Consider the following 26757-nt stretch of genomic DNA (forward strand, 5'->3'; position numbering starts at 1 on the left):
TATGCAGCCATAATATATGTGTTCAATTGTTGTCTGAAAAGTAGTTACGTGGCGCATGACTGTATTATATCTTAGCTATGTACAAAGTATGCACACTCACGTTACATATGTTGTACCCAATCCAAAATACAAACCATAAAGCTAGTATAATAATTTCTATTTTACAGATGAGGGAAATCAGGATTAAGCAAATTGGCAAAGAGAGCAGAGCTTGATGGTGTGACACCAACTTGAAATCTGGGCTTCCTGACTCCATGGCCAGTTCTCTTTTCCACAGGCCACACTGTCCCACCCAGCAATGCATACAAGACCTGGATCTATTTTTAACGCTCAGGTTGTTGACTTAAGCCATTTTACGCATCTTTCTCTTTATTAAACAAAGAAAGAAACCAGTTGTGTTCATCCAGCCATTCGTCAAATCAAGGATACTCAACAAATTCTACTGGAGACTTCGTAAGTTGTTCAAGTCCTTTGGTTTCCACGAAGGAAGACATTTCAAAACTTTTATTTCTTTCTGAGTTGAAAACAACGACAACAAAGGAAGGTGAGAAATAACATTCAATGTTATAAGTTATAAAATCGTAAGAGAAGTAGTTACATGTTCAGTGAAATTGAGGATAATCCATCTCCAACATAACTTTCAAATTCAGTTTTTTTTTTTCAGTGAAATATTGACCTGTAGCAAAAGTGAGTCTTGTTTTCTTTTCTGATATTGACTGGTTGGGGCAAATATACTTATGGTTGTGAAATTTAGGGGCATGAGTGAATTTTAGATGAGTGTAATATGCGGTGAAAACCATTTTGTCAAAAGAACAGGAACCCTGTGGGAATCTTTTGTTCTAAATCCATCCAGGCTGGTTTCTGGGGGCCATCGCTGGGTATTAACAAAAGAGACCATGGAAGTGTTTGTGCTAGAGGTTGACTATCTTTTTCTAAACCACATTGTCACCTTCTCAGTTTGTATACGTACCCTTTTGATTCAAATAACTAATGTGACATTAGGTTTATGGTATTCAAAGCAGAAGGATCCCTAGAAATTTTCCAGTCTGATGGCCTCATTTTCATTTTACACAACAAGGGCCAGAGAGGTGAATGTGCTAAAAGGTGTCAATGTTCTTGAACACAAGAGAGACATTTTGTAAGTGAAATTCAAGCCTCCAGTTAAAGTGAGAGAAACAAAACAAAGTTATCATAGTTTTGGAAGACTGAGAGTCAAACAATTTCCCTACCTTCTTTCCAACTAAAAATCAACTGTTATGTACGATATTCAGACAAGTGTCATAGAGAGTGGTTAGACAGCTCTAAGTTTTTAAAACGGAGTTATCTTTGAGACATTTTCCCCTTTTTGACCCTTTTCGAAAATTAAAACTTCATTCCTCCTAATCATCCCCAGACTCCTTTATCTATCTCCTCACCTTCTCCAGTTTACTCTAAGGTAAATTCTGTTTTATCTTATTTTGTACCATCATAAATCTACTTTTGTATGACTAATTATTTTAAGCACAACTGTCAATTAAAGTTAAGTCAACAGTAATAAGTACTTTCTAAAATATATTCTTTTTTAAAAAAGGTGACAAAATTATATAAAACACAAGGAGGTGAGTAGTTGTGTGTAAATCTGCATGGTGGTATTGTTACCAGGTTCTAAAGAACTTAAATACATCAGCTCCTTCTTACCTATGGCTACTTGTCTAAGAGCTTTTAACTAATGAATTAGGAAAATTCATTTGACAGTCAGTGAAAGTTACAATAGTATAAAAATAACTACTATAAGATGGTTCAAATTGGACAACTCGTGGTAAGAAACATCAATAATTATGACATCACAAAAATATTGAAATCTTTATATATAAACTGTATATTGGAAGTTAAATTCTTTGTTGTAGAGATCTAGATACAATAGGTCACTAAGTTAAAACTCTGGTCAAAATTATACAAATATAAATAAGTGTGTTATGCAGAGGCATGGGTTTTGGTATATCTATAAAACCATTTGTAGGAAAAATAGGGTAATTTAGTCAGGCTCCCTTGGCTTAGGTCTGGTTGGGGGTCATGCAGCACATTTCTTTGTAAACAAGTTGTGTGTGGGCAGAGTTAGTGCACATGTGCACCCATGTATCTTTTCAGTCAATTGCTATTGTGTGTTCTTCAGTTTGTGAAGCAGCTGGCAGGCAGAGCTCACATCTAAAAATAGAGCATGTTTACTCTGCTGGCAGCTGATTAGTTTTTCTTTGGACTTTGCCTAGTAGTTGAGTTTCTGAGTTTCTCTGTGGACTGCTTAGCTCTCCGATGTGTGTATGCTGAATAAAGACTATTCCTTCTTCAGCCAAGGCTCCAAGGACCTTTTTGTCAGTTACCTAGCTCATAGACCTGTGTGTCAAGGGTTTGTGAACAGGCTCGAGGGGTGTATGAGCACCAGAGACCCAACCCTAGCTCTACACCATCCTTCATAAGAGGCCACTGCGGGTAAGCAAAATTTCAGTTTTTAAGAGCACATTCTTATAAGCAGCTAATAAATTTTAAGGATTCTCTTAGTTGGATAGCTTCTTACACTTCCTGAATATATAAGGGGCATATTCATAAATGGGCTCTTCTCTCTAGGCAAAGATAATATTTTTCTTTTCATGCAATATAGACATGTAGTTGGATGAAGGAAAAGCACAAAATGATGTGAAGTTAATTACATGGTCTCCTAGAGATAGAAAACATGCTGGGCAAATGCAATGTGGGTGAATTGGTTCTATTTCTAGTTTTCAGGGTTGGCCAAGTCTCTGCCTGCTTCCCTTCTGGGGAATGGGTAGATAGTGTATTTCAACACTATTACTCATATAATGAGGGATCCACTGTGTTGTTGCAAACAAAAAACAACAGTAACACTCAATTAGCTGAACTCGGGTCACATATTTTTCAAATAACCATGCATGGCCTGTAGCACTATTATTTGGCAGAATATTTTCTCATATGGCTATTTTTATATATTAATATATATAATATATATACATATATATTATTACATATACATATATATTATATATATATAATATTATATATATTAATACATATATATGTATATGTAAAGATAACAAGAGAGTCAACCCATGCGTATATTGAAGACGTCACCAGCACAGAACAGTTCCTTTAAGGGTAACATTCTTTGGTCTAATTACTTTGTGTTCATAATATACTCCTTATATGCTACATTAGGGGGTTTTGTCTCCAGGAAAAACTTACTTTTTGAAATTTCAAATGACTCAAATTTGACTGGCTGAATGTAATTCACCAGGTTAGACATCTCTTCTGTGGCCATGGCCTCGCTCCCAGCAGTACCCTGAAAGCAGGAATAAACAAAACAAAACAAACAAACAAACAAACAAAAAAACAAAACATTTCCAGAGTCAGCATTATGTTATAAAGGGTTATTTTCCCAGGAAAATGATCATGTGACTTGAGGGACTGAGGGAACATTGCTCCTTTTCTGAACAATGATTATTACTAATAGAAAACTCATTACAGGAGAAAGAAAAAGCACTACCTCATTTTACAAAAGTGAGGAGTGGGAGGAGTGAGGTTTTTTGGTGACTGGCAGTGTGGTCGGGTACTGGTAGCATCAGCACCACCTAAGAGCTTGTTAGAAATGTAGCCCTCTCTGCAGGCCTCCCGAATAAGAATCTTCATTTTAAGAAGGTGCTTTGAATGCACATTAAATTTGAGAAGCATGGAAGTATATCTCATCTTCCATAGCACGGAGTCCACACATGATAGCTAAGATTAGTAAATCAAGAACTCACTGCACAGCAAGAAAATTATTATGTAGGTGGCCACTGGATGAATTGAAAATTGTTAATAATAATAATAAAAAGGTTGCCTTGTGGAAATGGGTTGGGGTGGGCAAACAACTATTGCTTTTCTTTATAAACTTTCCTCCCTCTTCCTTCCCTTCTTGGTTCCTTGTGTGCTGATTAGACAAGCAGTATAGTGTAATGTAGGGGTTAATAGCTCAAGATCTAGAGCCATATTGCCTGATTTTAAATCTCGAGCCCAGTAGTTAGAAGCTGTGCAATGTTGGGCAAGTTACTTAACTGCTCTATGCCTCAGTTTACTTATTGGTAAAATCAGGGTAAAATCAGTCCCTATAGTATATAAGGTTTTTGTGATTATTAAATAAACTAATTTATGTAAAAGAGCTCAGGAAAGTGCCAGGCACATAGTAAAATCTCATGCTACTTTAGCTATTTTTGGCTATTATAGATTACTTTGATTAATTTTTATTAATAAAGAATAAAACCAATAGTGCAGTATTGGCAGAAAACAGGCCTCTGCAGACTGATCTAATATTTTTTTTTCCATTTTTAGAAGGAATGCATGGAGACAAGGTTTCTTTTGAAAACCCTGGTAACAATATTTTGGTTAAATGGCAATTGGAGAAATATTAGTTTGTGAATGGACTACCCAATTAGTAAGACTGTTTTAAAATTATCAAGAATCACTGATCAAAAATTATACACAATTGAAATCACTCTCAGGCGGATATACTTTACTTGTCATTGTAACAGTTTTCTTCCTGGAAATTAAGTTGAAATTTAGTGCGGGAACATAACAAAGGAAAAATTTAGACTACATTAAAGGAAATAATTTTAAGAGAAAGTACATCGACATCAAGTAAGAACAGCTTATTATTTCTTATTTATTTTTAACTAAATTGTAAAGCTACAAGTACTGAGACAGAGACTCTCCAACATATTGCTAGCAGATTCAGTACAAACTTTTTGACCAAGACTCCTGCTAAAACAAAATTCTAAAATTCCAATTGACCTGCCCCTGATTTACCTCTAGGTTCTGTGGAATTAATATTCCTGAGCTGATGAAGTTACTTGAGATATTTGAGCTTATATCAATATGTAACTCTTGTGGCTCCAGAATTATAACAATGTAATTAATGTCATATTTCTGAACATTTCTCCAAAACCCATGTCTTCTCCAGACTTTGGGCCATTCGACAATTCATTTACTTGCCTCAAAAATTGAAGCTGGCAGTCGGATGTCGCACATTTACTCTTCTATCCACTAGGTGGCAGAAAGTGACCATAGGATATGTCCGGGAACTTTTACGGGGCCTGGCAAGTTTGCGGACCGCCTCCAGGACCAGAAGCCCTTAGATACTCACCTCATCCATTGAAGATTTTTTACAGTCATCATCATCATCATCGTCGTCACTCTCCGTGTCACCTTCCCCTGTCAGATTTTAATAACAGATCACGATGTCAACATTTACAGTTTTAAAGCACTTGCAACTTAAAATTTTTTTATTATCAGAAATTGATGATAAAGTTCCTTGCAAATTGGGCTTTTTGTTTATTTTTAAATTATTTTTTTCAGGGATCTAAATTTTATTAGTTATGGAAAATTATTTTGGTATTTGGAATATATTTTTTTTTCTAAATTTGATTTGTGAATAAATATTTAAAAATTCCAAATCGTATTAAAAAAAATTTGTCTTGCCATTTTTTTCTCTATTTGTTTTTTAAAAAACATATGTCGTCATATACAGTCTGCCGTCTCTGGTATATGTATCTTATTCTGATGTACATTCTTTTTCAGGATCTCTTTGATCCTAAAACATGTAAACTATCCCTTTTTCATCTTTCCATCCTTTTCCAAACCCTGACTCTTCGATGCAAGGCTTGGCCAGCACATGGCTCAGTGATATGCATCGACCTTTTCCAAGGCCCTAGGGGATGGATGTCACAGAAGTCACAGGAGAGGTATGAGCTGGGCAGGAGCTGTGGGGCTGTGGGACTCAGCAAAAACTGTGAACTGTATCCTATGATTTCTCTGTTGTCTTCTAAACAATGTACATATCTTAGAACATGGTTACATTCTATTTAAAAGGTCAAGATAAAATGACTAAACCCTTAAAAATGATTGCTCTTGAAAAATCTAACTTCATCAGATGTAATTCAACTTCATACGTAGCCAATATACTGTCATTTCAACAAACTGATTTTTCCCCCCACATTTAGTGGACATTTCTGCTAGGTTAAATATTCACACTAATATGAAGAATTACATTCTTGCACAGCTCTGGGTTTCCATTAGACCCAGTAATATCAGTTATATAAAAATATTTTCAAGTAAAAAGTAAAGAAGGCATAGTTCTAAATGGTTTGATTTAACTTTCATCTTTCAGGGTTCACACAATGCAATAGCTCCACCAGCCCGGTGGATGGTAGTATTGGCTCAACAGTGAGGCAACTTGAGTTTACCAATACCTTCTTCCCCACCTCCCAGGGCTTCTGAGAGTTGTCTGCCCTACTCAGTCGGTATAAATATAGACACAGTGACCACAGTGCTGTCCTCCAAGATGCTTATACATGTTTTCATTTGGCTGCTGAAGTTTAGTCAATTACTTAATGATAGCAGTGAGCCAAGTATTCATGAAATATCTTTAGAGAGAAAAGATTTCTGGGACATAAGGGATGCAATTTTTGTGCATGTCCCTTGGTATTATTTATGGCTTGTTTATTAAAGGAAGCCACGTAAAACCACTCATGATGCTGATATTGTGTTAGTTAATAAAGTGAGTCGATTATATTTTGGATAGAAGACATTCTATATGGCAGGTGTATTCTTTTAGGATGTTGCCACTTAAGCATATTTTATAATCAAATTTTGCCCCCAGTTCTTTTTTTCTTTTTAATCAGAGAAGAGATTCTTTTAATTAAGTAATTAAAAAGTTATTTGGCAAAGCCTTCTACAAAATGCTTCATGGGACACGAATACACTAGTCATTTGAAATACTCAATCAGATTCTTCTTTGGTTTATGTGAGAAAGAAGGAATTTGTCTTCTTTTACTATAAGAGCAGGGACCTGGTTTTTCCTCATAAATCTTTGGAGGGACTTTGAAGAAATCTTGTTGGACTGTAAGAAAAAATATCTTATTTTTCCCTAGTTCTTTAAGACAAGTGTACTGGCAAAGGACTGAATCCTGGAAGAGGCATCTGGCCCACAGGGACCATGATAAGTAAATTAGCTTTGAAATAAGATCCACTTCATGTTTTTCAAGTTACTTGAGTTCCCAATACTGGGAACATCTACAAACCAAGCGGGAAATTAGCAGTGTTCTTTCTTCAGGGGCCTACCTACATATTAAAATGTCCAAAAATTTCCATTGAAATAAATAATGATTGCACAACAGACTATGGGGCTAGCTTAGGAAATCTACTGAATTACTAACAGATTGCTGCTCTTTCTCTGTATTAAGCAATAATGTTCACTGCCTGTATAAATCGTTATTTGTATGATGCATCCAGTTAATAAGAGGGAGGGACCTGGTAGTGGGAAAGGCAGATGGTTATAAAAAACAAGCACCCACATGCAAAGGAAGACGCAGTTTGCTTTCTAGCGTTCAAGGAATAGAATTGTGTTAAGAAATAGGTGTTAATCATAGGCCTGTTAATGATCATCACTTCAAAACATCAAAAAGAACATTCTCTCTGAGAGTGAAAGTTATTTGCAAAAAACCAAAACAAATCAGAATTGTGTAATTATGTTTGGAATACACATTCAAGAGCTACAAAACAAAACCCTTTCAAAGAATTATATAATGTCTGTGGATAAGGATTTTAATCTAAATAAAAGCAGTTGGCCATTGAGACAGAAAAAACAGACCAAAAAATAAATCAGTGTCTTGGTCAACCTTTTTATTTTTTCTCATTTCCCTAGAGTATATATTTTAATTTTTAAATTATTTAAAAATCTTTTAATTGATGTGTAATAGGTATACAGAAAAGTACATGTATTAGAAGGGCACAATGAGATGAATTTTCACAAAATGAATGTGTCTGAGTAACCAGAACCTAGACCAATAAAACAAAATATAACCAGTCTCTAGAAGATCCCTTGGGCTCCTTTCCAGTTTACTTCTTCCCCAAGGGTAATCATTACCCTCACATTGAACAGCAGAGATTAGTTTTGCCTGTTTTTGTACCTTATATGAATGGAATCGTACAGTATATACTTTCTTTGTGTTTGACTTTTTTCCCCAAACATTGTTTATAAGATTCATTCATATTTTTACGTGTAATTACACAGGTAATTCTCATTGCTGCATGCTATTCCTTTGTGTGAATATACAATAATTTATTTATCTGTTGACAGGCATTTGGTTGATTTCCAGTGTTTGGCTATTACGAATAGTGCTGTTTTAAGCAATTTTTGTGCATGTCCCTTGGTAAACATAAATACACATTTCTGTTGGGTATATACCTAGGAATGGAATTCCTGGGGCATAGGGGGTACATGTGTTCATCTTTTGTAGATTCTACTAAACATGTTTCCGAAGTGATTGTTTCTATGTCAGCTAAATTTTAATTGAAAAACTTCCTAGAATGAAGCTTAAAGTTTCTTGTAATTAATCACCTTTCAATCAGGAGATCTTTGTAATGCAGTTTTCAAATTGCCAGGATTCTGACTGAACTTGGAAAATAAATTAGATCAAATGACAAATAACCCAAAGAAAATGAGTGACCACTTTGAATTCTTTTCTCGTCAACCACACAAATCTATTTCAACCTAAATGTATAAGGAAAAGGAATAATATTAAATATCACCTAGTAGGTTTGATAGGTAATTCAAGTAATTTTTGCCATTTCACATTTTATAAAAGCTGTGTAAAATATAGATAAATTGAAATGCCCAGAACTCTTCAGCATATCATCAGTGAAAGCGCATTCAGGGAATATCCTGTGCCCAGAATTATAGTTAATATTTCCCATTTAGAAGCGTAATACCATGTGGTCACTCTAAAGATTATTTGGCTTATGTGATAGCCAGAATAATGGCCTCCCAAAGATGTTCATGCCCCATGAACATGTTACTTTGCATGACAAAGGGGAGGTGGAGATGAGACTAAGTTACGGACCTTGAGATGGAGAAGATTTTCCTAGATAATCTGGATGGATACAGTGTAATGACATGAGTACTTAAAAGCAGAGGACGTTTTCTGGCTGTGGTCAGAGGGAGATGTGACCACAGAAGAAAGGTCAGTGAATTGCAACATTGCTGGCTTTGAAGCTGTAGGACGGGGTTGTGAGCCAGTGAATGCGGGTGGCCTCTAGAAACTGGAAAAAGCAAGGAAACGGACTGTCCCTTAGAGCCTCCAGAAAGGAACGCAGCCCTGGGCTTAGCCTTCGAGCTCAGCCCAGTGAGAACCCTGGGGGTCTTTTGAGCTAAAGAACTGGAGGATAATACATTTGTGTAGTTTGTAGCAGCAATAGAAAACCAATACAGTTTAAAACTATGCCAAGATAGGAATGTTAAAAGTCCTTCTAAGCTAACTCCAGAGCTGCAGTTCTCAAACCCACACTTAGCAGAAGTACGAGAGCCCACCAGCCCCTCACCGGCTCCGGGAGATGAGGGCTCGAACATGCTGGAAGAGTCGCTGTACGTGTTGGAGGCTTGTTCCGACAGCTTCTTTTTGCCACTTCCTTCTGACGACTTGTGGGATTTCTTCTTATTTTTCACCAAAATTTTATACATTAAATCCATAGGGCTTGGAAGAGGAACTCCAGATTCCAGCTAACAGAAAAGCAAAGCCCATTCTTTAAAAATACTGCCACTTCCTTTCAGATTCCCTCCCCAAATCCCCAGCACAGCAATGGAGACCAAGAAGGTCTAGATTATTCTTTACTATCTTAATGCTGCTCATTAAATTGTTCTAAGTGTGTCCTGTATGGGGGCTGATTCATAGCTCTCTCTTTTTTTTTTTACATCAAGATACATCTTAATTAATGTACTCCTACTTTTTCACAACAAAATCTACATAAATAAGATCATAGAAATGTACTGGTAGATTTGATGTACTAAACCCAAACATCATGAATTTTCTGATGGACCATATAAATCTAGTTACCTTGATTTAGAGCAGATAAGAAGGCCCTGGCCTGAAGTTTCAAAGGAGGGAAGCCAGGCATCTGCCAGGAAGAGTTCGTAAAGACAGGCAGTAGCTTCCAAGCAAGCCCATGAATCATCTTTTCAGATGCAACTTAAAAACAGCAAAATCCCCATCCTGCTGTTAGGTAGTTTAGCTGCACATCTCAATGGCATCAGCCGAAGTGGACGAGGTAGCTTCAGATTTCCTTCCAGCCCTGAGATTCAAGCTACCATACTTGCAAGCCTTATTTCTAGTATTTCAAGCTCACACATCTACTGGGAAAATCAGTTTCCCATGACAGGGTTATTAGATATTGTATCAGAGATCATGTGTGCAAGCCACAAGATGGGTTATTTTTAACAAGTCGATTGAACTCCCATAAGTTAGTCCTCTATTCTTTGCCTGCCACGAGTCTGGGGACTGTTATGAACTCAGTTAAGGATGTGTGAAGACTGGGCAAAAGGGCCCAAGAGTCTGCTTTAGGGTATTTCTGCTGCTGTCCTTCCCAAAGCAGAGATTCTACCATGGCAATAGGAGGCCTGAGTTCTGCCAAAACTAAAGATGTGTGCAAGGAAGTGGGCAGGGACAGGGAGTCACTGTGCCACCCGTGGTGTCCCATTTTGCAGACCCATTTATCTCAAAGGGGAGTGATGAGGTTCCCTGGGAGGTGATCAGAGCCCTGTCCTCCCGGAGTGCCTCTGTGGGCTGATGGTAATGGCTGGTATTCTGCACTCCTGACTAAGGCACATCAGGCAGAGAGGGAGGGAGAAGACTGTGGGAAGAGGAGAACAGATGCACGTCATCCACCCTTAGCGGACCGTTGCCGTTATCCTCCCAGTCCAAGAGCTCATTATCTACTGCATTAATATTACCAAGAAATACAAACATGGAAAGGAAGTGAGTCTCCCCCAAGCCCATTCATAAATAATACGTGTGTTCCTTCAGGAGCAAACATCAAGACTGCTTACTGGGTATTTTTCCAGCGGCTCCATGAGAAGGGCATCCCCGAAGATCAGTCGGCAGTACTCTGCCATCTTCGCCTGCTGCTTTGGGCTAAGGGAGAACAGAAATGAAAAAAGAAAAGCAGGGAGACTTACTCAAAGAGCCTAAACAGGATTACTCTGTGTTATTCATTACAGAAAGAGGTAATTCCCTGATCCCACAATTCATTCTAAATCCCTATCCTGACTTATGTGAGTCTAAACAACACATGCAGGTGGACAGTGAAGGCATCGGCCGCCTGAGGCTATTCCTGAGCCTGACCTGCACAGACACAGATGGAAGGGACAGCGGGTCATTTGAAGTTCCCAGAGTGAGAGACTCAGTCCCTTCTGTTTAATTTCCTGATTGTAAATCAATTGCAAGACACTTGAAAGGGGAACTCTTTCCTGACTCTATGTGAATTCTTGGGTGAAATTCACCAGACTGACAGTGCGGCCAAGGAGTGTTTGTAAGGAAGTTGGGGAGAGGAGAAAAGAGAGAATGGCAGGGAGGGAGGTGAAGAGAGAGGGATGGCAAGGAGGTGGGGCAGAGGGGGGAGAGAGAGAGACAGACAGAGAGACAGAGAGGCAGAGAGACAGAGAGACAGAGAATTTCAAGAATAGGATAGAAAAGGGCAGATGGCAGACAGTGTGTCCACCAGCAGATTGGGGTCCTGGAAGAAAAGATAAAAGCAGCAGCTGCCTTGGGGAAAGGTGTCTGCAACTCTTCTGTGCATAACAGGGCAGCAAAGGTGGCACCAGCCTGAGTATGCTGCCAGTAGGAACCTGGTCTGATGGCAAAAGGCTGGCACTGCAGGGTTTGCTGAGCTGAGCTCCAGGCTCTGAACGGCTCTGCCGCTATAAAATGAGGAGGGTAATAACTGTTCTTGGAAAGGGACAGAGGATGTTGAGAAGATGAAGTCAGGTTGCAAATGCCTTTGAAATGTTAGAAGAGCAGGACAAATGTAAGCTGATCCCGCTGTTGCGGGGTGCGTCTGCCAGCTAGACTAGACAAATAGTGTGCCCAGGAGCTTGTAAACACAGTGGATACAAGGCGACATCCATATTCTTTCAATACTCCTTGACCTTTTAAAAAGCAATAAAAATTTTTTCTCATTTTGTGGAATGTTAAACATTGTTATAGAGGTATCCAATTCCTTTGGGTTTTATGGACTCTGATTTTGATCTAACAGGCTGTTGAACTCGATTTCCAATAGTTATGTCTACAAGCCGTAATGCTAATACATCTTAGCAGAACTGGCACTGTACTAAGAATAAATAATAGTGATAAAAAACCTCTACTACAATTCAAATCGATTATAAAATGTGATTTTTATTTTCATTCCATCTTCCATGAATGTGAAGCCTGGATCATGGACTGTCCCACCCCCCGCTGGGAAGCAGGGTATGGAAGGGGTTAAATCACACTACAATGCTCTACGGGAATAACAACCTTTATACCCCTCCCCTACATCTATTTTAAGAAAAACAAAACATGTGTTTTAGAGGTCAGGTGAGTTCTTTGTGGTTCAAATATGAACCCCCAAGGTCACAGTTTTCCTGGAACTGTGGGGAGACTAAAGGGAGAAATTCAAAGATCTGGTGAATCTCCCAGGACACCCTAACATCTTTTCACCATCTCTTTCTTGGCCTGTATGAAGTTTTACTACATGGCTTTATGTAGCCCTCAGAATGGATGGTGACATTCCTCAGCAGTATCAGGGAGAGAGAAATAATTGCTAATCAGAGAACCAAGTCCAAAGAACATTAGAGGTGGTTGTTTTAAGAACAACTCATTAGAAACTGTCAATGAGACCTTTGGGATCAGCCAAAGAAGTGGCTGATTTGGCAGGGACAGCCCTGGGCATCCTCAAGTTCAGACACTCTTGCTCTAGTGAAAACTTGCACTAGGGCTCAACCAAGTCCTGCTCTGTGGCTGCACCTGCAGAGTAGAACAAGTCCATGTGTGTTGGGCCCATGTATTCCAGGTGGCACTAAAAAAATCACCTAAACCCTCCCTTTCACTTCTGCAGAAGGACCCTGTTAAATAGCACAAGCGTTACTACTCCAAGTGCAGTCCCTGTGCCGGGAGCTTCAGCGCTACCTGGAGCTTGTTAGAAATGCAGATCCTGGGCCAGCCCCGTGGCTCACTCGGGAGAGTGCGGCACTGGTAGCGCCGAGGCCATGGGTTCGGATCCTATATAGGGATGGCCGGTGCGCTCACTGGCTGAGCGTGGTGCTGACAACACCGTGCTGAGGGTTGCAATCCCCTTACCGGTCAAAAAAAAAAAAAAAGAAATGCAGATCCTGAATCAGCCTCAGGGGAAATAGGGTCTAGGAACCTGTGATTCTGAAGCATGTTCAAATTTTAAAATATCTGTGGTAGATAAAAAAAAAAAAAAGTCAGCAGGTACTGATGTGACTGACGATTTTCTTGAGTGCTGGAACTTGGGAGACCTAAGTTCTCTTTGATCAGAGAGACTTGGAGTGAAAGGGAAGGTTTTTGTCCTAATGCCCTGTGTTCAGGATTTCCCGGGGAACCATATTCTCACCAGTAGATGGACTTTAAGGAGATGTATCAGGTGTCCCTAAGCAGGTAGGTGTCCTCTGTCAGGTGGTCCCCAAAACAGGACCTGCGTAGGATTTTGCTGGAGCCATCATACTCAGTATCACTAAAGAATCACCTGAGCTGTTAATGCTGCATGTGACAGGGCCTAGTCCCCAGACCCCTGATTCATGGAATTGGGAGTGAAGGCTTAGAGTATGCATTTTAAACAAGACTGCAGATAATTCTGATGCAGGTGATGAATAAACCACCGTGTTTAGAGCTTTGCTCTAACACTTGATTCAAATTACACGTGGTCTTAATTAAATGAAGATACTGACCAGGGTCCGGGGTGGACTACTGAATTACTCACACGCTCCCCAGTGCTGCTGATGCTACTGGTCCAAGGACCACACTTCGGAGAGCAAGTGTCTGTATCTAACTTATACTTTTAAAAACCTGTCTCAAAATCAACTGAGATGGTGGGAACAAGAGATAAGTGTCCAAGAAAAAAGTGAAATGAGCTATTTAATATACAGGCTATTCGTGTTCTCAACACACACATGCCCAGCTGAAAGGGAGCTAAACCAGAGCAGAGAGCAAACCGATTAGGAAAAGTCAGAGGAAAACAAAGCAACTCTAATTGTGGGTCAGAACTGTAGCAATGAAAGGCATTAGAATTGCAATTAGTGGGGAAAAAAAAATCAGAGCATCAACATCAGCTACCGTGGAAATGAAGTGAGAAGGAAGAAATTCACAAATACACTTTGAGCTTCGGGCCATAGCAGACATTTCTGAACATATTAAAACATCGCTGAACTATAAACATCTGGCAAGGTGGTCAGTTTTCTGACTGAGGAACTTGCCTCATTTCATGGGGTAGATTCTCCAAGTTGAAGTAAACCAATGTCCTCTGTAGATGAGGAATCTACAACCCATGGAAATTAAGAACCTTGTCCAAAATCTCACAGTTGTCTGTGGCCAAACCAGGGCTAGATGTTACTTCACTAGCATCTGGTGTAGAATTCTTTTTATAAAAGCACTAGTTCACAAATTAAGTGGAACATTAGCGTCAACGAGGGCTTTTTTTTTTTTTTTTTTTGATTTCCAAGTCTTATTTCCAGAAATTTTAACTCAGAGGTGGGGGTGCAGCTCAGAAATCTGCATTTTAAAAAGCAGTATATGAGATTCTGAGATAGCAGGTGGATAAGTTGTAAGCAGCTGAGGGCAGATTCCCCTTTGTTCTCTGTGGATAGGTGATTTCAAATATTTGGAGAGAAAACCGGAAAATTCAGTGACTTTCTTCCTTTTCTTCAGTGTGAGTTTGTTTCAGAGGTGTGGCCCAAATTAGCTGGGACCAGAGTTCTGAATCTGGTATTTTAAATATGCAGCACATGGCAGAATGAAATGTTCTGAAATAAAAAGGTTTTGGACGTTTTGGGGGTGTGTTCCTGGGTTACTGTGTTGAGAAGGATTCTGAGGTCACATCTAGGTTTAGTGGGAAAGACTGCTGTGACTTAATGAATGACTTAATTTCCTGCTATGAGTTCCGGAACTGGGCGAGGTGGCCCAAAAGTCAAGTGTAGGGTTTTACCAGCACAGGGAAAGCTTATCTGTTTTCTTTGAGTGTGTGATAGCCCTAGCAGGAAAGAATTGTGGCTGAGCAACTTCGATATCTGGATCTGAAGGACAGGGAAACATAAGGCAAACAACTTCCTCCCACAATAGAATTCAGCCTCTTATCATTGCATGGCCGGCTGTTAGATTATCTCAATGATTTGTGCCATAATCATGGCATCCTGGGAAATTTGTTTTCTTGTTTTATTTTTATCACGTATGAATTATTAATGAACTTTTATAGCTAAATTTATCATTTTTAAGCCAGAAAGGGCAGTATGATGGCATTATCCTCTTTTCTTTTGTATACAATGTAGGAATTAGTTTTCATGCCCAGTTTTCTGATTAGTTTGGAAGATTGCAAAGAACACCCTGTGGCTGAGGATCACAAGTCACATGCACGTGAGCATTTGCAGGCAGTTGACTTGTGAATGCTCTGGTTGTCTTAATTTGATGTTTTGAAGGCTCATGATGCTTCTGTTTAAGTGGAGGGGATGGAATTGGTTAAAAGAGTGAGTTCTGAAGCCAGGATAGTTTGATTTGAACCCTATCTCTGTCGTTTTAGCTGCATGGCCCAGGGCAAGTCACTAACCCGCTTTGGGTTTTATCATCTGTAAAATAAGGATAATCATAATATTTACCCTTAGGAGCACCTGGGCTTGTAGTGGGGCTTACAGGAGCTTAGGCATTTAAAATATTTAGAATGATGCTTGGCATAAATTCGTGTTCAATAAACATTAGCTGTCATTACGTTTGTGGTGGTGGTAATTGTTGATACCTCTCTGGCTAGCTCAAGGGACAGTTCAACGTAGCAGGCGTGACAATCCGGAATGGAACTATATAGCCTTTCATTTTTCCTAATTTAAATAGAAACATTTCTTTAAGAAAATAACTATGCTGGATGCCTTTTTTTCAGAAAAGGAAATAACACACCAACAAGTCTGGAAATTACAGTGCTTGAAAGGAAAGTGCTAAAGCATTGTTAGAGTCCCATTGCGTATGGACGGAGAGGGACGAGTAAGTGCTCCAACAAAGTCACTTGCAAATCAGAGCTGTCATAGCAAATAATGTGTTAAACACAGCTAGTAAGAAGAGAAATAGCAATGTGACAGAAAAAATTCCTTTCTTTTCATTTGACCCTCAGAAGTGATACAAAAATGATGGTTTCATAATGAAACAGAACAAGAGCCAGTAAATGTAATATGGATTTCCTGAGTGCAAACTAGAAATACAAGTAATTATAAATAATGTCTCTCTCCCTCCACATATATATTAAAAAAGTATCATATTTAACTAGTTAGAAATTCTTCAAGCTGAAATTAGATCCTGACCAAACTGCTTCTTTAAGATTTAGTGGGCTCTTTAAGAATTAGTGAATTGAAGCATATGTTGCTAATTAGTTGGTCAAAGAGGGTCAGTGACCTGGGAAAGACTCTCAATAGAAAGGAGGAGGGAAAGGAACTTATGGGCCAAATGACAAAGGCACTACTGGCTTTTAGTTGAGAAATCTGGTTTACAATCATGGAATGAAAGAGAGAGCTTCACAAATGCTCTCTCTTTGAGCAATGGTAGTCACTACTACATATTCTCAGACATTGATTCTGTGGACTAGAATTTTAGTTCCATGAACTTTGATTCAACATGGGGAATAATATTTCATTATGAAGCCCTTTAAAGTGGGTAACTATATGATCAACTAAAATATATATGTTAGATATAAATGTGTTTCACTCTGGTACTTGGGGATAAAATAAATATAAGAAATTAAGTCAAAATTATCTTCTCTTTGTGTAGTTCAGCAGTAAGTGCAGGCTGGTTTGAAATAGGAACATACCTATCATTATTAACAAACGGGACAATCAATGGGAAGAGAAAGGATGGGGCATTTGGTGGGCTGAGTTCTATGTAAGTGCAAAGTGGCAGAATAGGATTTACAGCTCTCCTTCCACCAGTCACAAGGTGCAGGGAACTGGCTAGTTTAATATGTCAAAACTGACTAAATTTGCATGCAATAGAAGGAGCTGATGAAGGAAGATTATAAAAGTGGCCCACTGCATTCCCAAATCTGTAATAGAGACAGGTACAGGTATTGTGTCAGAAAATGTGTTCCACTGCATTGTAAAAAGAAGAGTTTTTAATTTAAAAATCACACAGTGGCATGAAAATAGATTCCACAAATCCAATGGATTATTTTAATGTTAATGAGATTTAAATGAATGAGTTCCATCATATACATATGAAAACGCACGACTTAATATATAACATGATTGAAGAACACCATTAATAATGTCAAATAATCTTAATCTAATGAACGATTGTCAGATATGCCCTGTTTGAGAAAAAGACACCATGTTGAGTGTGTTTACTTACGAGTCCACGTGGTTCTCAAATGACAGGAGAATTGGAAAAGGTGAAGTCTTAAATGCACACTCCGCGATTGCTTCTATCACTTCCTAAAAGTGAGAACACATGTATATGCAGCATTTCAGAATTTTTAATGTGTTTGCTTTTTCTGTGGGGGTCACACCCATTAATATGGTTGTTTTTTTCATTCATAGAATTGTATCAAATGGCTTGAAATGGCTAGAAGGGGTTGTGAGTTCTGCTGGGTTATAAAATTTGTGACTCTGCCCCTCAAGATAAAAAGAAAGAAGACTGGATTTTGATGGACAGAAGATGCAACTGTGAAGGAGAACGATTCTTCTATTTGTTAATTATATCTACTCTTTTTGTAATGAAAAAAATTTAATCACATTGTAAACATTTTCATCCATAAATTCACTTTCTGAACAAAACCACTGTTAGCATTTGCTTATATTTACTTCTATTCTGTTTTTCGTGTATTTATGTAACTTAGTTTTTATTATAGTATATACTTGTTGGGAAAATAGAATAGTTTGGTCAGGGCCCTCGCCTTGGGTCCAGTTGGGTGTGGTTCAGCATCCTTTGTAAGCAAATTGTGTGTGTGTGTGTGTGTGTGTTTGTGTGTGTGTGTGTGTGGAGTTAGTGCACATGTGCTCCAATGTATCTTTTTAGTTTTGTTGCTATTCCTGTGTTGTTCTTCAGAGAGAGAGAGAGAGAGAGAGAGATAGAGAGAGAAAGAGAGAGGAGTTTGGTGAAGCAGGTGGGTGGGCATCTGCCTTGGATGTTCATCTGGCACAACCATGCTTTCCAAACTACAGCTTCCAAGGACCTTTTGGCCAGTTACCTAGCTCACAGACCTGTGTGAAGGGGTCTGGTGACCCAGCCTGGCACGTGAAGGGTTTGAAACCCAATCTGTGAATGGGCTTGAGGGGTCTGGGAGCTCCAGACCCAGCCAGCTCTAGCTCAACAATAGGCCCAGTTGGCAGGATTACAGGAGGTAAAAGAGTCTGACAACTGGCGTGGTTGTGTAGCTAGACAATTGGCATCACAAACAGTATTAACAGCTAGACAATTGGTGCTGTGAGTAGGATTCCAACATAGGCCTTAGCCTAGCCAGACAAATTGGTGTAGTCAGCAGGATTACGCCACAATACTCAATTTGCACTTTTAAAACATTATTATTGATATATAACTTTAAAGAGATATAATTCATTTAAAGTGTATAATTCAATGATTTTTATTATATTCACAGATTTGTGCAATCGTCATCTCAATCTAACTTAAGACTTTTTATTTTTTGGCAGCAGGCTGGTATGGGGAAACACACTAAAGTGACATTTTTATCACCCCTAAAAGAAACCATGTACTCACTAGTGGTCACTACCCCTTCCTGTACCCCTACCTCACACACCTAGCTCTAGGCAACCATTGATTGACTTTATGTCTCCATAGATTTGCCTTTTCCAAACATTTCATATACATGGAAGCATATAATTTGTGGGCTTTTGTGTCTGTCACCTTTTACTTAACATGCTTTCAAAGGTCACCCATATTCTAACATGTATCAGTACTTCATTCCTTAATACATATTTTTTAAAAATCTGTATGTCATGATCTTCAATACTTGTATAAAATTCTAGAAAGTAGAAGTATCATAATCAATTTCACCATTCCCCAACTGTTGGACAGGTATATTTTAAGAGTTGTCACTCAATAATTTTATAAAGAACATCTTCATTTTATCCTGATATTTTGAATGATTCTCCAGGAATGGATTCTCAGAAGGCGAATTATTGAATTAAAGAATATGGATACTTTTATAGTGTCATATGTATCTTCACTTACCTTTCATTTTAGATTACCTAGAGTAATGCATGAACGATCAGATTTCAATTCATATATTCACCATCCTTGGGCATTATTTTTTCAAAATATTTTTCTTATTTAACTGGTATTAAAATGCAATCCTATTTATTGTTTAATTATATTACTGTCAATACTACTGAGGCTTCACATTCCCATGCATTTCCTTTTTAGTTGCATTTATTCTTTCCATATTCTCCTTTCAAGTAGGAATTTCCACTCCTATTCTTTATGCTGAGGCTTTTTTTTCTTTCTCTATAAAATACATAGCTTTCTTTATATCCATGCCATTAAGCTATTTCCTTTGCCCCAGAGAATAAATAAGGCTTTTTAATTCTGTACTACATTTGCATATATCCTCTAAGAAGGATTTGCCTGCATAGAGTAAGAAACATTACTGTTTCCTGTAAGTTAATTCACAGATTTCCTTTCACACATAATCAGTTTAAGTTTTTTATTATTATTTTAATTTATCAATATACAATATAGTTGATTTTCTTGTCCCTTTACCAATTCCTCCTTTTCCTCCATCCCCTTTTCCCCTCCCTCGCCATCAACATCATATATGTTCACTTGGCTTAACAAGTTCAAGGAATTGTTGTGATTATTGGGTCTGCTTCCCCCCACCCCCCTTTGTTTGTATATTTACTTATTTATTTTTATTAGCTCCCACAAGTAAGTGAAAACATGTTATTTCTCTTTCTGTGCACTATTACTATTTCTTAGAAGTTAATTCACAGATTGCCTTTCAGACATAATCAGTTTAATTTTTATGATAGCTGAGTCCATAAAAAATACACTATAAAAAGCAAGCAACACCAAGATTTTAATTTCTATATTTTATATATTTGAGTATAGGCTTTAGATTTAAATAGACTTATGTTTGCAATCTACTTCTTAGACTTTATAAGCTGTGTGACCTTGGGAAAAATCACCTAATGCCTCTGAGCACTGGGCTTGCTGATCTGTAAAGTGGGGGTGATACACCTAATTCCACAGATCTGTTGTGAAGATGCAGCGAGAGGAGCAAAGGAGTCAGTTTGTGTCGAGCACACATACTCTAATCAACTAAGGTTACTTGTCTTGCTGGGGCCTCTACCGTCAATCACTCCGAATCCTCTCACTTAGACTCTTATTGACATAAACAAGAGCTACCATTAAATGAGCACTTATTATGTTCTAGAAACATAACTCATGCTACAAACATTCCATAAGGAAAACATGATCCACGATTTTACAGATTATAAAATTGAGGCTCAGAGATATGAACTAAGTCACAGAGAAGAGAATCCAAGATTAAACCCCAGGAAGGTTTGCCTGACTCTAGAGCTTAGGCTCCCTAACCATTGTGGTGATTCCCATGTACCTAATAATCTTAGCCAGCTAAGAGCAATGCCCTCAAAGGTACTGCGAGTAAATATCATCAAGAAATCTGGTGGTAAGTGTGAAAAAATAGAAGAAAAGGGCTAGATTTTGTTTATTTCACAAATTTGGCCCTAGTGTATCAGCTAAATGTCAAACACAGTAGAGCCATCCTTGCCTCTCTTTCTCTCACACCTTTCAATTCAGCTATTTTGTCCAAAATAGATCCAGGGTACAACCACATGTCAGCACCTCCACTGCTATCATCTGATCCAAAAACCATTGTGATAACTGCTGTGGCAGATTTTATCTTTGTTTTCACATATCCACCACCCCTTCCTAGGAGAGGATTATATGTCCACACTCCGTTGACCATAGGTTTGGCCATGTGTTTTGTTTTGGCCAATGGCATGTGTGTGAACATGCTGTGTGCTTCAGCTGAGTAGAGTCTTCAAGACTCATTATGTGGTTTTACCATTTCTCTTTCCCTCTGCCATGAGCTCAGGGATATCACAGGGGCTATTCTTTCTATAAGGATTTCAAACAATGTCAATTAGAGGAACAGCCAACATCTAACACGAGTGAGAAATAAACCTTAGTGGCTGTAAGTCACTGCAATGCTGGGGTTTCTTGTTACAGCAGCAAAACCTAGCAGAAGCTGACTGATAGAGGCTTTTACCTGCTTTCCTGGTTTCTATTGCTTGCTCTGTATATTCTATACCATATCCAGAATGATTGCTCCTAATCATGATTAGATAGTTTCACTCCTTTGTTGTAAACTTCTTGATGCCCTCTCATTTCACACAGAGTGAAATCCAAGTTCATTGTCATAATCTACATAACCTAACTTGATCTGGCATCTGCTATCTCTTTAAATTCATCTCCTTTTCCTCTCCCCCTCATGTACCCTGATACCATCGAACTAACTTGCTTTTCCTTGAATGTACCAAGTATGCTTTCATCTCATTTTCTTTGTAAGTTGTTCCTTCAGCCAGGAATACTCTTATCTGAAAGTGGTCTGTGTTCAAATGTAACATTACTAGAGGCCTCCTCCCACCACCCTGTTGAAAACAGGATAACTCCAGCTCTCTCTTTTCCTTCTCCACTGATTTATATTGCTTTAAAGGGCATGTCTCTATGTAGCATATCTATGTATTTATTTTAGTCTATCTTTCCACAATGTAAACATCCTACAATGTAAGATCCTAAAATGTAAGCCTGTTGAGGGTAAGCACTTTGTTTTCTTCACTGCTCTTCTAAGGCCCATTCTACATGCTCACTAAATATTTTCAGATAAATTAATGAACTCCTAAACTGCTACAGAGAAGAGAAACATAATTCATTTAGTTGTGCTCTATTTATTCTTCTATTGACTAGTCCAGAGGTCAGCACACTTTTTCATAAAGTGTCAGTCAGTAAGTATTTTAGGCTTTGATGAACATATGGTTTCAATGGCAACTATTCAACTCTGTCTTTGTAACCTGTGATGATTAATCATATGTGTCAACTTGACTGGGCCATGGGATGCCCAGATATTTGGTTAAACATTATTATGCGTGTCTTTATGAGGGTTTTTCTGGATAATATTTATATTTGAATTGGTAGACTGAGTTAAGCAGATTACCCTCCCCCATGTGAGCCTCATCCAATCCACTGGAGGCCTGAATAGAACAGAAAGACTGAGTAAAGGATAATTTGCTATTTCTTCCTGTCTTTGCGGTGGAATGCTGGTCTTCTCTTGCCTTTGGAATTGAGCTTGGACAAGAGCTTATACCATCAGCTCTCCTGGTTTTCAGGCCTTCAGAAAGGGACCGGAATTAAACCATCAGGTTTTCTGGGTCTCCAGCTTGCCAGCTGCAGATCTTGGGATTTCTCAGCCTCCATAACCATGTGAGCCAATTTCTCAAAATAAATCTCTCTTTCTCTCTCTCTCTCTCTCTCTCTCTGTATGTATCTGTATGTACATATATATAGGATAATCCCAATCTCTCTCCATATATCTATACTTATTTATACATCTCCTATTCATTCTGTTTCCTTGGAGAACTCGTACAAACACATTGCCCGAAAGCAGCCACAGATAATATGTGTAAACAAGGGTGTGTGGTCGTGTTCCAACAAAACTTAATTCATAAACATAGGCGGCAGGCTGAATGTGGCCTGCAGAAAGTTTGCTGACCCCTACACTAGTCTGATCATTGGCTTAAGCAAAACTTAAAACTTGACTATAACCAAAGATAAACATAATTTTGTATTGCAGAAGTTTGAATGTTGATTTCATACTCAATAGCCAGGTTAACTTTAACACCTTCATGGCTAAAATTTCTAATCAAGGTTGAGTCTTACATTAAAAAAAAAAAAAAAAGGCCTTCAAATGTACATGTAAATAAAAGTGTAATTAGTCTTTGCTCACTTTTCTGATGATGACTGTCCTTCTTGTCTGGCTGAAAACACTCCAGATGCCTTTAATAATGAAGTTTGATTATAGACTCACCTCAGGGCATTTGGGCCAATGAGAGTCAGGCTTGGAAGTGAGTGAGACCCCTGCCCCCCTCCCTTAGAAAGTGCATGTCTGGCTCCAGCCCAAGGGTCTGTCTCTCTTTATGCTTGGCCAATGAAATGTGAGTGCTCCTCTGGGCCTGCTATCACACTTGTAAGGGGTTTGTGTCCCTCCATCTCCCCAGCTCCCTGGGTCTGCTCCTCTCTCTCCACGGTGGGGATGCTGGTGTGGTCTGAGCTACAGCTGGGCCACTGGCAATCCTAGACCTTCCTGTATTGTTTCTCTTACTTCTCCCCTTTTTTCTGTCTCTGGCATTGTGCATTTCCAATCTTGTACCCTTGACTTAGGACCCATGTGTGTGAAGGAGCCTTCAAGCACACCTGACACCCTTCTCAGATCCCACTGGGCTCCCAACCAAGGCCTGGGCTGTGTTTAATTTACTACACACTCTGGCCTCTGACACCTTCCTAGAGGTGAAGTGGATGCCAAGGGTTGAGCATGGAGGGTACCCAGTCTCTACCAGGGCAGCCTTATGAATGACTTAATTCAACCCCCCACCCTCACTCTGGCTTAATTAGAGCTTCTTGCCTATGTAATATCACAGCTATTGTATTTATAAAAAGAAAGCTAAAGTTTGTTTTTTTGTATTTCAGTTATAGTATCAGTAGAGTACTCTAGAGTACTCACTGCATTTTTCTAAGCAATGTCTGTGTATTAAGGAGGGTTATTGAACACTTACAACAACCCCTGGAGGTAAGCACTATTATCACCTCCATTTTGCTGATAAGAAAGAGGCTTGGACTGGCAAGGAAGCTTCTCCAAGGTTGTGCAGCCAGTAGATGGGTGAGCTGGTATCGACACTCTGGCAGACAGCTCCAGAGCAGCATCTTCACTTCTACATTCTCCTTTCTCCCTTTCCACCCATATTCTCTCCTCTTTCTGTCATTCTCTCTCCATCTCCACCATAACTTTAGCCACCAGCTTAGAAAACCCATTTAAACCTTTAAAACAAAGAAAACATTTACTGAATTTCATGTAATCATTTCGGTTGGGAGCAACTGAAAATTCCAGAAGTTCCATCGGAGGACTTTTGTTCTTTTGTGCTTTTGAAAGATTTTGTATGGTGTGACTGATCATTCACGATGAGAAAACTAGTTATAGATTTTAAGTTTTATTCTTTCATATATTCTGTAATCAGTGGACATTGGATGTGAAAGTACCTTAGTGCTCACTTGCTCCTTATCAAGCCAAAACCATTTTTCAGAGATTTCTAACACTGGCTTCAATAATCTATAAACCATATGGTTCAATTACTAATCTCCAGTGGGAAAAACCACCCTTGAAATCCTTTATCCTTGACAGACAACAGCAGGTGTATTTGGATATCCGTTTTATATGTGCATTTGTGTAGCAGTAAAACGGCATCCTAAATTATTATTATTTCTCTCAGGGAATGAAGCCTTATTTCCAGAAATGCTCAATTTAACAGCATACTCAAATTAAGTACATTTTCATCAGATATTTTATCACATGGCCCAGTTTTAAATCTTCTACAAAGGATGGTTAAAAGGCCAGGCTGAGGGGAGAAAAATGACCAGCTTGAGGATGGAGCAGGCGGAGTGAGGGTGTCCAATATGGGTACAAAGGGGATTGAATGGGAGAAGAGAGAATGAAAACCAAATGGCAAAAGGCTAAGGCAATGAGGCATAGAAACAGAAGAGCAGATATATGGGGCAAATTGTAAATAAGGCCAGACTGCAAAATAAAAAGCCCACCATAAAGAGTCTGAATTACAGCATGTCCCCTTTCCCAGAAAATAACATTTTCTTCTGGCCTATACAATACATAAGTGGCAAATGCCAATAGAAGCCCTTGCTTTTTGGGATATATCACACAGAAAGCTTACAGGATCACATATACTGAAAGCAGATAAACTGTGTGACATAAAAATGATGAACTCTGCAATCAGTTTATTTTGCTGCTGCAACATGCACTGTAGCTATAAAATATAGTTTCATTACACTGTGAAGGTCAGGCCTACATGCGTAGCCAGCCAAAACAGGCAAATATTGGGAGAATCTTTTCACCACCTACCCATATGTTATACATGGAATTTCACATGCAAAAATGGAGAGACAAAATTCACTTATCTGGTGAACAGAGGCAAGAGAGACTAAAAATGAAAGCTATGCTATATTTTGTCTACTTGTTTTGGGATGGGAAGATTTACTCAAGAAACATTTATTGAACACCTACTGTATGCCAGCTTATGTTCAAAGTGCTTGGAATAGATCATGGAACAAAACAAAGACCACTGTCTTTGTGGAGCTTACACACTAGTAAGAGACACAATCAACAGGGAACATAGTAGTTAAACAAATTAAGCAGAGTGTTAGACAGTGATAAGAGCCATGTGAAAAATAAAAAAATAAATAAATAAAGCAGGGGCTAGGAGGGTTGTATCAGTAGTGTAGGGAGTGGGAGTGCTGGTTGGTTATAACACTAAATAGAGAGTCCCAGCTGGCCTCCCTGAGAAGGTAACATTTGAGAAAGGCATCAAGGAGGGAAGAGGAGAGTCATGGGGATACCGTGGGGAAGAGCATTCCAGGCAGAGAGAACAGCCTGTGCAAAGGCCCGGAGGTAGGACCTGCTTGGTCAAGGAACAGCAGAAGGTTAGTGTAGTTGGAGCTGAGTGAGTGAAGGGAAAAGTGGTCAGAAATGAGGTAATGGGATGGGGGGTAAATCATGTAAGGCCTTGGCCTCCATTTTCCTTCTTACCCTTTCTTACACAGTCACCTTACACACTGGGTTCTGGAAGAGCAGGCTGCGTGCTGATAATCACACATAGAAGGGCTGGGACTGGGGTGAGGTGGGAGAGGTGTCTAAGTGCAAAATGATGACAGACACTGTCAGGTGCCAACTCTGAACTTACACGATCCTGAGAGACCTCCTTAAATTTTGCATCCTACGTGCCTTAGTGGCCTTGCCCTAGTCTCAGTTCCACTGCTGAGAATCCCTGTTATTGTGTATTTGTCCCCAAAACAGGTTGGCATTCATTTCTACTCCCCATACCCATCTCTGCCCACTCCCACCCACCCACATCTCTGCCAGAACGATCTATCCTGCGAATGCATACTAGCAGGAGGCATAGCTGGATGAACCAGCCACTTGGGTGATAAATTTGTTCCTCTGTTTAGCCATCCTGGTCACCTCCCACTGCAGCTCCAGCAAGCAGAGAGAGGAAGCAGTATTCTGGGCTGGATTTAGTCGTTAAGCTGCTAAACCTACCAGTGAGTGTGGGGATGTGGCTGAGAAACTGTGCTTCTGGAGCCAGGAAGATATGTCCCATCAGCCCGAGACTCTGGGATTAACAATGGGATTGGAGAAGCCCGTGAGCGGTGGAGCACACAAGGACAGTCAGTCGGAGCTGATGCGATGGCTGAGGCAAAAAGCAAATGCTCTATGTATAAATGTACCTTACAATGTGCTTCGTGTTGATTCTCCCCAAAAGGAACTCAAAGAACCTGGAGGATTTTAAATGTATATGAAAATATAATTGCTCCCACAAGGACTCGGGGGGGTAGACTGAGGGTG

The 26757-nt window shown here is 39.1% G+C and overlaps 1 protein-coding gene across 1 annotated transcript in view; it reads right to left on the minus strand.

The window, feature by feature from the left end:
- Nucleotides 1–26757, minus strand: part of PLCB1 (phospholipase C beta 1) — a 682047-nt gene that overhangs the window by 136217 nt on the left and 519073 nt on the right. Inside the window, exons 12-17 of the mRNA XM_063090151.1 lie at nt 17445–17527; nt 10901–10985; nt 9400–9577; nt 5165–5232; nt 3232–3328; nt 430–514 (exon numbers count right to left, since the gene is read on the minus strand). Of these exons, the coding sequence (XP_062946221.1) occupies nt 430–514; nt 3232–3328; nt 5165–5232; nt 9400–9577; nt 10901–10985; nt 17445–17527 (596 nt within the window). The remainder of the gene's footprint in view (nt 1–429; nt 515–3231; nt 3329–5164; nt 5233–9399; nt 9578–10900; nt 10986–17444; nt 17528–26757) is intronic.

The sequence above is a fragment of the Cynocephalus volans genome, chromosome 1 (genome assembly GCF_027409185.1).
Source record: "Cynocephalus volans isolate mCynVol1 chromosome 1, mCynVol1.pri, whole genome shotgun sequence".
Lineage (NCBI taxonomy): Eukaryota > Metazoa > Chordata > Mammalia > Dermoptera > Cynocephalidae > Cynocephalus > Cynocephalus volans.